Here is a 12,558-nt window from a genome sequence, read left to right on the forward strand (position 1 = left end):
CACTGTCACATTGATCATTTAATTCATTTAATTTTTTTTTCATGCTTTGGGCCGAAAATAAGGGCAACTTTTCGAATTTTCTCGGGTTTCCGGCCCTCTGCATGAAAACTTACATGTGCACCTGTTTTGGACGATTGATTTAAGGCACTTTCGCTTGTACAATCCGCGAAATTGCCTAAAATCAATCGTCCAAAACAGGTACATAAATAACCATTACATTTCTCGCAAGTTCTTTGTTCAAGTCTGTCCCGATTCCTTCTTACCAAAAATTACTCGTCATAACATCTATCATGGTCAAGGAGACAAATTATTTGAGAGTGGCATGTATGAAGTAGTTCCAAAATGAAAGGAATATCTTTGAAAACATTGTTTTAAAGTACTAGATCCAGCTGACATTTTCAGAAGTTATTTATTTTAATAATGGAAAAAATATAATAAAACTAATCCTAAATTTGTATCTGTAATACAGATGCTGTATATGATACAAATTCCACCCATGGAGTAGCTTCTATTCTTATCAAAAATTACCCTACTCTATTTATCCAGACCCATGGAACCATATATGAAAGAGTGATATAGTTGAATATTTGTGGCACAAAAAAACCTGTGTTGGTAAGACTGATTTTGAGCTAGTGTTGTATGGGGACAATCAGGCGTCATCTAGCATTTAATTTCATTTAATTTGATTTAATTATCAAATTCAACAAGGAACACTAGCTGAAAATCAGTATGACCAACTGAGGTTGTTTTTGGCTATGTTTTTCTTCTACATGTCGTCCATGTCTTCTGTATCTCTCGATATATGATATACGATCTATGATAGAACCTGGTCTCATTCAGCAGAAACAGGGGAAAACATTGGCTATCGTTTTCAATTCTCATTCGAAAGAAGATAATAAACCTCGTCCAATGCCTGGGTTGACGGCAATGTACTGAATTTCCACGTTGAATGTCTATGGATAGTCTCTGCCGAAGGAAAAGCGTATAGCTCTCTTTTCGTTAGTGTTATTCGAAATTCTCTTGCCCAAATCGGAAATAAATGACTTTGCATGAGGACCCCACGGAACTAGGTTTTTCAAAACCTAAAGGAACAATAGTTATTTGTATGCTTGCTAAGAGGACCGAAAGTAAAGAAATGTCAATTCAAGGGGTGAAAGCGAAAGCTTTCGCCCCGCGAATTGACAGCTTTACTTTCGGTCCTCTTAGCAAGCATACAAAGAAATATTAGCCAATTAGAATTATATATTTCGATTTTTTTGTCCTCTGCCGTTTTTGCCAACCAACCAACATGCCTTGAACTGTTCATCAAACATTGTCGATAAACGGAACATCACTTAAAAAATACAAAAACCTTTCTTTGGTTCTTCAAATTAATTCAAATCAAAAGTTTGCGCCAAAATGTTTTCATTTCTAAAATCGATTTCAATTGAACTTATCTTCCAAACGATAAGATGGCGCTGTGAGCAAAAAATATCAAATCCGCGACATACAGCTCGTACTAAAACCAGATTCGATTTCGTACTAATTCGTACGCACTAACCAAATTAACATTGTCAATTTGTCAAGATCTGGACAGTGAATAACATCTAGGAAAGTTTGGAGAGTGATTTACCATCTTTTCATCACTCGTACAAGAGTCATAACACCATGGCAGACTCGGAGAAGGAACAACAACAAAACCAACCAACAAAAACAGAGGAAGAACAGCCACCAAAAGAAGTAATCGGTATGTTCTTTTCGATTTTCACCGACAGCCGCATGTTCTATACCCTTTCCTGTTAGAAAAAATGCCGATCAGCCATTTTGTAATTTAATCAAAAAAAAAAAAATTAAAAGGAACGCTTTAACTTTCGATTTCTATATCATGGCCGGAATGAATGAGCGGGCAATGAAATTTTATTTCGATTGCGATGTATCAAACTATTGTCCAAAGAATTTCTATTCACGCACTTGAATTTCATTCAAAAATCCTTATATGTATATTCGTAAGGTTGCGAGGTTTTTTTTTAATTGATGCGGCCATTTTCGGATTTCCATTTCAATTTACATCATTTTGCGTTACATCACAGGGCCCTCACGCTACATTTAAAGGACACCAACAAAAGTTTATTCAAATGTGACGGCAAATTGTGTGCCGCAGTGTTGGCCGGCCGAATGAGTTAATCAAACCTTTTATGGATGTTTTGTCAGTGACGGTTTTCCTTTGTTAGTAAACTATTTGTTTGTTTAGAAATATGCATCACTGTTTTGCATAATCGTAGTCTAGAACGTGAACATAAATTCGGATTAATTTATCTGTCTCGTGCGTTTCATGAGACTTAACGTCCGATATGATCACACTGATCACGCATTTTTGTGCGTCAATATTTCTACTTTAATGGGAACGATTTGCTGGAAAGATATAAATAGCATCAATCGGTAGCTAGCGTGAAATGACAGACCATTTACCAGAACATCGTTTAGAACTTTAACAGAGAAATATTTCGATTTTGTACGAAGCCTTTATGCCAATGAAAATTCTCTTTGGTAACTAAATGCACCGAGTCCCCGAGCACCCAGTGGAGCACACACTGTTTGTACCAATTTAACTTCCGCTGCTTGCAAAGGATCTCTAAAACAATTTGTGTGCAAACAACTTGAGTTAAATGTAAACCCCGGAAACTCAGGCAATAAAATTGAAAATACGAAATTTTACGTACGGACATATGAGCAAAAGGATACGTAAGGCGAAGAAAAATGCTAAGTGTCATTAAAATTCCAGAATGGAAAGATCGGCAATTTCTTATTCGCCTAGATGTAAAGAAAAGGCGCCAAGAGACTTTTTCTTTTGTGCTGTGTGTTTGTACGAAAAATTACGTCATTTTCCAGGGAGATTCATCTCACATGATTGAAAATAGGGATCCAGACCGAAAAATGGAAATCTTCTAAAGACTTGTCCATCGTGACCAATTCTCCAAGTGTCCAAAGTTCGCCTAAATTTTTTTTCCCGAAAAATTCCACTCTGGACTCCTTTTTTACTTAACAATCGAAGATTGATTCGGATAAAAGTCTTCATACCTGTTCGTATATCTGACGAAGTGGAAGTGGGTCATCAACGGCAGTGATCTTGGTTGACTAAAAAGTCAGTGACATCGACCGATGTTCTGTGAATCTATAAAATCACAGTGACGTTTTCGGTTGTCGTTTGAAATTTTATAGACGCAACTTGAGCACCGCTAAAATCGGAAACATTTACTTTCGTATACTATTAGCCCGACAATAATTTTTGATTAGAATTACACTTTTCGAACGACTCAAATGTTTCCAACGAATAGATTTTCATCATTAAGGCTGATAAGGCAATACAAAATTAAAGTTATCAGTTCGGTGTGCGTTGAAAACATTTCACACCGAATAACATTTGGCACTTTGTGTGCGCTACGTTTACATTGTATGGGACCTAATGTGCTACTCTATTTATATCAATTGCAGCAATTAAGGTGTGCGGAACCGTGAAATGGTTCAATGTCAAGAGCGGCTACGGTTTCATCAATCGTAATGACACCAAGGAGGATGTATTTGTACATCAGACCGCTATCATTATGAACAATCCGAGGAAGGCAGTTCGTTCCGTCGGCGATGGAGAAGTCGTTGAGTTCGATGTCGTCATCGGTGAGAAGGGAAATGAAGCTGCCAACGTAACTGGACCCGAAGGCAAACCAGTTCGCGGTAGTCCATATGCGGCCGATAAACGGCGTAAGGTGCTTCGTCGCCGGAATAAGCGCAGTAGTGGTACGAGAGGTGGTCCTTTGATTGAAATTTCGATTTCAATGGGAAAGTTGTTAACAAAATAATATTTTCCTGCTTTCCTTTTTTCATGGACACCGCAGAAGGTGAAGATGGAACGGACGGTGGTGCTAAGAGCGGTGAAGAAGGTCAAGACCAGCAACAACAACGACCCCAACGACGATTCAATCGTGGACGCGGTCGTTTCAACGAATTTGGTGGTGGTTTCAATCGCCGCGCACGTCAAGAGAGTGGCAACGTTGGCGAAGGTGGTGACGGAGTCGTCGAAAGTAGTGGCGAGGAAAATGTTCGCAACGGTGGACAGAATCGCAATGGCCCGAGACGATACTTCCGTCGCAATTTCCGTGGCGGTCGTGGAGGCGGTGGTGGCGGAGGTGGTGGTCCGAGACGTCCACGCAATGAAGATGGCGGCGATGGTGGACCACAGGAGAATGGCCAAGATGGAGGTGGTCAGCAGAGAGGTCCGCCAAGACGTGGCAATCCACGATTCCGTCGTCCGATGCGTAGGAAGCAAAATGGCAGTGCTAATGGTGTTGAGGTAAGAATGAAGATTATTCATTGATATTTGATTGAGTGGTCAATAGCAACTCCGATCGGTATTATGTACAGACAGTTTCAAGTATTGAACAAAATTGTTTTTCCTTTGCAGGATGGTGGTCAGCCATTACAAAATACAACAACTGAGAGTTCCGCTTAAATTGCATAACAACTGCGGAACTTTTTATTTTATGGAACAAGAAACATCAATAACTATACATCTCTCCCCATCCATATTTTTTTTGTGAAACAGCAAAGACGTTCGGCTTTTATTCAAAACCTAAACGAACGGTAAAATTTTTGTGTGTGTGAAACGGAACACATTTTTAAGTTTTAATAATCAGCTTTTAATGTCCTCAACACGTTTTTCGACCACCAACAAACAACCAAAATTCTGAGTAATTGAAAGCTTTTTTTAAGTTCAAAACATTTTTTAGACAAAAATTTTTTTTCTGTGTTTTATTTATGATGTAACCCACGTAATTAGTAAATGGAATACACTAAAAAATTTTGTTTTTTTTTATTTTTTTTTCTTTAAATTATTTTTTTTTTAGTTTTTTTTTAAATAAAAATTCTTTGTGCACTTGAACCAGTGGGTCTCTTTAATAACCAAAAACAACAACAATAAAATCATCCGAATTGGAGTGCTCTGTTTTCTTTTAATTTTTATAATTTTTGTTTCGGCACTCGTCCCACCCTCCTCAAATCAAAACGATCGTTTCTGAATCATAAAATGAAAACAATCAATTGCGAGAATTAGTAATAACCCCACCCCCCGTATAATTAACACCTTTTGTGTACACACTTCCAATGCTCAAAATGTTGGACTTTTTCATGATGATGATGATTGTAAACAAAAACAAAAAATGAATGAAAAAAATAAACAAAAAAATACAAAAAAATGGATAACAGAAACTAACTAACCAGGGAAATTAAATATAAAAATTTATCGTCAAATTGAAGGAAATAAAAATCAGAATGAAAACTAAACAATAATTAATAAAAAAAATATTTTTAATAGCGCATTTTGTATTTTATATTAAAATGAAAATTATTAATTTTTCTGTTGGATTTTTTCTTTTTTGTAAAACACAAAAAACAGTAAAAAAAAAATACAAAAAAAATTGTAGAATTTTGAATCTCTGCTGAATGTTATTTACATATTTTATATACGAAAAATAATAAAAAGCAAAGAAACATTTTTTATAACGAAATAAAAAAAAGAAAAAACAAAACAAGAAAAGTGAAAACATAATTTTATTTTAGTTTGTCTTTTTTAATCATGTAAACAGAAATAAAAAGCATTTTGAGACTTGGACTAAAAAAACGCCTTGCATTTCATTTATGGGGAAGGTCTGCGCTACTCCTTGTAAGGGGTACTCATTACTGATCTCGGAAATCCAGTAAATCATCGCAAATATTATTTAATGACAGATCATCGTATTTCTTTACGTCTAAGCATATTGGAAACAAATATTTGACTTTGTAATAATGATTTTCTGAAATCAGTTCCCCTCTCATTCCTACCTATTAAACGAACATAATTTCAGAATTTTACATTGTACTAAATGGCCTCACTACTAACAAAGCAAAAACTATTAGAATCAGATTCAACATTTAGGTTAAACTCACGACCGGACTGGCTAGTGGTTACCTGTCGGTCTATCGAGCGATCTCTAAAGCTTCAGCGAAAATATTTTTATCGGCCCAAGCTGCATGTAAAACAGTCAACAGCCCATCGGACGGTGCCCGATCGCCCAATATGACCAGTCCATGCCTCGTTACACTTTTATGCTTCGGCAAGTCATTGTGTTACTTTAGATTCTAAAAGAACAGGTAAACAGGTAATATTGTTCAGAAGAGACAATTTTGATGGAGACTGCGGTCGTTGCTGAAGTAGTTCCAATGTTCTGTGCAAGCTACAAAATCACCAGTTTTCGGGTGAATTAGTTTGCAGTGCCGTATTAGTGTAAGTTTTCAATTGCTCTTAGTGTTTACTTCCAAAATTCGATCAATCATATTCAATACAACTGCAACTCATAGTGTTACCTGACTGCAGAGAATATTTGAGAGCGAATATATTATCAGAAAGTGGAGTTAATGTGATCCTTTGAGTGTTTCCATTACACATTCAGCTGTGTGTATTGCCTCTTATTAAAACGATGGTACAATAATGCAAATTAAAGCACTTAAAACAACCTTCAGTTGTTAATTGGTACATCATCATCATCAATGAATAGAACTAAAAAGGATGGGGTTTGAAATTTGAAGGCTTATCTATCAATATTTTGTGTTTGAGTGTTTGCGACTTTGAAATAAACGGTTTCGTCACTATCACGCGCGTGGGTTTGTATGAGCGGATCTGGATCAGCTGAAAGAAAATGCGTCACCTATCAAAGTCACTGACTGTACCTCAGTTTTCCAGAAAGAGAGGTCTAAGCTTATGTGAGTTTTTCAGAGTCAGACTCCAATTTGGCAATCCGAAAGATATTATTGAAAATACCGAATGCGAAATCCATCGATGACTTTAGGGATCTAATATATGATTATGTTTGAATTTAAGGCGCACTTACGGCGTGAATTGCACAAAATGTTGAATTGGTGAGGCAAAATGTAGGTGTTCCTTTTATTTTCAGTGATGTGACAGGTCAAACCAAACAAATAAATAAGACGAAGATTAAATAATCTGACCATACTAAGTACGGTTAGTGCATAACGTCGTTCGCTTGTTCTACATTGTATTCCACGCTATAATATCACGAAATGATAAAAAAAAATTCATTAAAAAAATCAATTAATTTTTTCGTAATTTTTCCTTTACTTTTTAGGATTAGTGATCCAATAATTGCTGCCCCTTTGATGTGCACATCATGAGGTGGTGGGTGTGTCCGCAATATCCTATCTTTAATGTTAAACTTGTAGCGCTCTCGTAACTTATATGAACTCTCTTTACTTCGGTTTTTCTCTATTTAAGTCCCGAAGTACAACTATAAGGACAATAGTGAAAAATACATATCTGTTCGATCCAAGAAATGCAACCGACAACAATAGTAGATCACATGTGTGCTAGTTTAGTTCAATGAGGTCTCTACTTACTGAAAATTCAATTAGGGCTCGTCCACAAAATAGTCAAGAAATTTTGTTAAATCTTGGACTGTTATTCGTAACGCAAAGATTTACACTGAGGAAAAAGATTTGAAAACTACAGCTGCAGTAGGTAATAGATCAGCTGTAATTGGTAATGTTTGGAAAAATTACCCACAGCAAGTAACGTATTACCTGTGGTGAGTAATTTTGGAAAAAGTTACTCAATGACGGTAATTTTTTAAGAAATTACCTATAACAGCCGCTCTCAATGATTACCTGCTACGGCTAGTGTTGGGGTTTTCCAGCAGCTCTGCATATTCAGGAAACGTTTTAAAATTAAAAAACGAAATCTTTCGAGAAAATGGGACAACAAAAATTTAGATAAAACTTTAACACGACTTACTTATTGTCCGCTCATCGAAATTTTTAATAAAAAAACATAGCTAACGCCGACCCGTACGAAACACCTATTCGTATCAAAAGCCTTTAATGTGAAACTCTTCATTTCTCTTACTTCATTTTCTTCTCTGCTGAAAAACTATTCTTCCTTTTCAATCACTTACATTATCCACTCTTTGCCTTGTTATCATATACAATTAAATTGCCGGAGGCAATATAGACAGCCCCGTACGAAGTCAACTTTCATAAATTCCTATTTAAACAGCTATATACCGCTATATTTACCTATATTTCACTGTAAATAAACATTTCACAGAGGAATATGCTATTATATAGCTCTATATGCCTGCATATAGCTCAATATAGCTGTATATAGGTATATATAGATGTCCATATATGGAATCCCTGAAACCCCTCACACTTAACACATTATTTCCATGTTAACAGAAACTCTCTAAGCATCATTTTTCCCACTTTATATCGTTTTACTAAAATCCAATATGGCCGCCGGCAGCCATTTTAATAGGAGACCGGAAATAGTACCGACGCTTTACATTCGTTAATACCTTTCAAACAAAAAAAAATTCATGAAATTCGGTCAAAATTTACTCGAGATATTGTCAAAATACACCACGTTCACTGTACTTCCGAGTAGCCAGATAAGAGCTCACTCCAAGAGACCTAGCTCACGCTCCGGAGAACATAATTTCATAAATTTTTTTTTCCCTGATTGGTACGGTCAATACCTATCTAATAAAGCTAAAACAGACGAAATATGTTCAAATGTGGCCGACCTACAAGCAAAAACTGCTTGCCGCCCTGTGCCTGTTCCACACCAAGGGGTCTAACTCACGAGTCGGTCATCCGATTTCCATAAACTTTTTTTTGTCGATCGGTATTGTAAATACCTTTTATTTGACGTATCACTTACAAGTTTAACGTTTAAATGTCCGGAGATATCTTCGAAAAACCGTAAAGCACTTATTGGGCCACAGCTCGGGAGGGGTCGATCCAAAATCACTCATCTTCGAACTTAGCCTGTCTTTTGACATTACCAAACGGGAAAAAAAGAATTTTCAAAATCGGATGCGTTTTACTCAAGTTATCGTGCAGACAGACAGACGGACGGACGGACAGACGGACAGACAGACGGACATTTTTTTTTCGCGGATTTGGCATCTCTAGACAACCACAATAGGTTTCCCCTTACTCAGGGAGTCCAATTCGACGTGTTACAAACGTATGCGTAAACCTATAAGACCCCAGTACTTCGTACGGGTCTAAAAAAAACGCAATTGGCGGGAACTAGTTATTGTAATAGACTACACGCTGCAGAAATATGGAATTCATTCGATCTGCTTCTTCAGTTCAATTTTATTTCGAGGGGTTCTTTTGATTTTGACTGACCGAAATCGGTGCTATTTTTTCCTCTACTTTTTTATATATGGATAGTTAGTTGATTTTCCATAACTGAATGGTGGTAAGCGGTTAAAAGTCGAAAAATGAGGTTTCGTAGTCCGGATTTCTTTTCCGTGAGGTCGATTTCTCTCGAAGCAAATAGTAACTTCAAAACATTTGATGATAAACGGCCGAAAATATGACATCCGAAAAATTTCTCAGAATCGATGGAACCTCGGTGAACTTTGACGAGGGCTGTGACCTCACTAATGCAATTATTTGATTAAATTATTATTTATTATGAATGTGGAGTAGTTTGGCACGTGACTACTTTCAGATAAAAACTGTGTGTTCCACCCCGCCAAACTACTACATATTAGTCATTCTTTAAAGCTGAAGTCCTCCACATTCATAATATAAAATAATCAAAGAATTGCATTAGTGAGGTCACAGCCCTCGTCAAAGTTCACCGAGGTTCCATCGATTCTGAGAAATTTTTGGGATGTCATATTTTCAGCCGTTTATCATCAAACTTTATGAAGATAATATTTGCTTCGAGAGTACTCGACCTCAGATTTCCAACGAGCCCATACACGTTCGTGACCTCATCATCTCACGGAAATGAAATCCGGACTACGAAACCTCATTTTCGACTTTTGGCCGCTTACCACCAGCCAGTTATGGAAGATCAAAAATATATGAGACTGGTTTTGGGGCCTAAGCACATATCTAAAAAAGTCCAGGAAAAAAAAGCGCCGATTTCGGTTAGTCGAAATTTATTTTATTTTATTGAAAAAAAAAAAAACTTTGTCTTCCAGCCGGCTGAGGCAATCTAAGAACAACCGGCGACTCGGTTGGGTGAAAAAGTGTCGGCAGGTCTCTAGCCTGTGCTCGTTGAACCATTTTTCCAGACTTTATCCTTAATATTTTGATTTTCAAAATAATTTTCATTTTTACGTGAATCAATATTGTCGCAATAATATCTTTCAATTATTAATGACACATTACGTGTTGTAAATACACAGTTTTCATATGTGTATCTCATGTAGGTAATGTTACACCCACAATACAGCTACTCCAGGGATGTATATTACCCAACGGGAATATGCGTTGTGTAGCTTACATTAACATAAGGCATTTGTAGCATACATGTTCCGTAGCTCAGGTGGATTATTCTGGACTGGAGATCAAGAGGTCCCGGGTTCGCGCCCCAACAAGGCAAGTTTTTATTTTATTTTATTTTTATTATAATAATTATTAATAAAAAATCAATTTCGTTTCATTTCAGCTAAAATTCAGTTCAAAATTAACTCGTCGGATGTTAATCCCAAGTAGCATTCAACTGTTAAAATTCGGTTGTACAACCGTTATGTGACCGCGGTTATAAATAGTTTGGAGATAATCCAAAATAACTAATTAGTTGTCGCAACGTTACTACAACGTTGTAGTAACGGTTGTACAACGGTTTTTGCCCAGTTGTGAAATTCTATCAACGAATTGGTTGTGTGACGGTTATACAACGAATTGGTTAAAGTTGTGAAAGGGTTGCAAAACCGTCGTAGGACTTATAAGTCACATTTGAAATTTCAATATTGTCTCACTTTTAAGTTGTATCACGGTTGTTCTACCGTTTGACAACTTTTTCGTTTATCATTATTTTCAGCTTCTAACTACATTTTCAAGAACACGTTTTTACATTGAAAATTTTATCTGCGATAGGATATTTGGAAATCAATTCACATTATTTATATGCACCGAAAAGACGTTTGTATGCACTGCAATCGATTTTTTAAAATTAATTATTCCTTTTTTGGTGTAAATAAAGTAAGAATTATTTTCTTCACAGTTTGATTTTGGTCAACAATTAGTCAGTCAGACATTTTTCCAATTTTCCGGACATTGATAATGAAATATTTCACTGCTATGACAGTTAAACAACATTTTATCGATCTATTTCACTTTTATTGTAAGAAACTGTTGTCGATCCTAAATCCTAGCGGGATATTCCTAAAGAGACCTAACAAGACATAAGAATCCTAACTTCAACGACAGCGGCAGACAAAAGTTGTGAAATTGATCAATAAAATGCTGATTTACAAATTGGCATAAAGATACAAAATGACTATTCACAAAATACGATCAATTTTCATCACAATTTTCAAACTTCACATTAATTCATTGTTTCACATTATGGCATCGTATTAAAATTGCATTACTAAAGCACAACAAGTTTCTCACAGATTACATCTTGATTCCAACTGACGCGTCAGTTAGAATCATGTCATAAATCAACAACTGAAAATGTATTGGTTCCATAACCGTTTTAAGACGAATTAGTTAAGTAGATTACTCCGACTTATTGGTTGCATAACAGTTAATTGACTAATAAGTTTTTGGCAAAAATTGTCGATTCACTTATTCGTTTTATAACGGTAGTACAACTAATTCGTTAAAAATTGAATGATAACGAATTAGTTGTTAAACGGTTATATAACGAATAAGTTATTGTGAACATAACGTATTCGTTACATAACCGTTGGACAACGAAAAAGTTTGCAACGAATTAGTCAATTTTCCAACCGCGGTTATGAAATGCTACTTGGGATACAACAGAATACTCCCCAGTACGTGTGAAATGTAACTCCGAAAGGCCAGAAATATTTTCTTTTTAAATTATTGGGTTAATTTTGAACTGACTTTTATCAGAAATGAAACCAAAATTATTTTTAATAATATTATTTTAAAAAAAAAAAACAGGATCCGACATGATTCGAACCCGTGCCTATCGATCACAACATTTTGATTGTAGGCAATCACACAGCTATTGTAGGTAATCACAACTACAGCTCTGATAGCAAGTAGAAAAATACAGCTGTGACAGCTACGGGCCGAAATATTTTCTGTGACAGCTGTATTTTCTCAAAAACTACAGCTGGAGACAGATCGCAGCTGTAGCAGGTAACTACTTTTTCCTCAGTGTAGGAAGTTTAGAATTTTGAAGAATTTAAATTTTATTAGTTTTTTATTCTCAATAATAATAGACGAGTGATATGCGTGATAATACACATTGTGGGCCGAAAAAAATACAAACATCTTGGTCTGATCATCGACGAAGATCTTTCACTTCACGATCACGTCAAGAATCAAGTAGGTAGTTAGGTAGATTAGGGGTTTAAGAGGCTTTTTCAATTGAGAAGCAGGAACCTTGTGCAAAATTCTCCCTGACTTTTCTTTTTCTCTCAGGGACATTTCACTGTTTTCAATAAGAAGTCGTTAAGGCACTTTGTTATCTAATGATGGTAGATCCTGATCTTGGAGTTCACAATACCCGAAGGTGCGAAACATGAGATT

General features: G+C 36.1%; 1 protein-coding gene across 2 annotated transcripts; it reads left to right on the forward strand.

Annotated features, from left to right (window-relative positions):
* Positions 1-1,498: 1,498 nt before the first annotated feature.
* On the forward strand, positions 1,499-5,642 carry LOC119085845 (Y-box factor homolog). 2 transcript variants are annotated; one of them, XM_037196352.1, is made up of 4 exons: positions 1,499-1,726; positions 3,472-3,771; positions 3,870-4,324; positions 4,436-5,642. In XM_037196352.1, exons 1-4 carry the CDS (start codon positions 1,648-1,650, stop codon positions 4,481-4,483), a joined length of 882 nt encoding a protein of 293 aa, XP_037052247.1. In that variant the 5' UTR covers positions 1,499-1,647; the 3' UTR covers positions 4,484-5,642. The 2 variants fall into 2 exon arrangements, with proteins under 2 accessions (XP_037052247.1, XP_037052246.1); XM_037196351.1 differs by having other exon boundaries at positions 1,524-1,726; positions 3,472-3,780.
* The last annotated feature ends 6,916 nt before the right edge of the window (positions 5,643-12,558 follow it).

Source organism: Bradysia coprophila, chromosome IV, assembly GCF_014529535.1.
Source record: "Bradysia coprophila strain Holo2 chromosome IV, BU_Bcop_v1, whole genome shotgun sequence".
NCBI classification, from domain to species: domain Eukaryota; kingdom Metazoa; phylum Arthropoda; class Insecta; order Diptera; family Sciaridae; genus Bradysia; species Bradysia coprophila.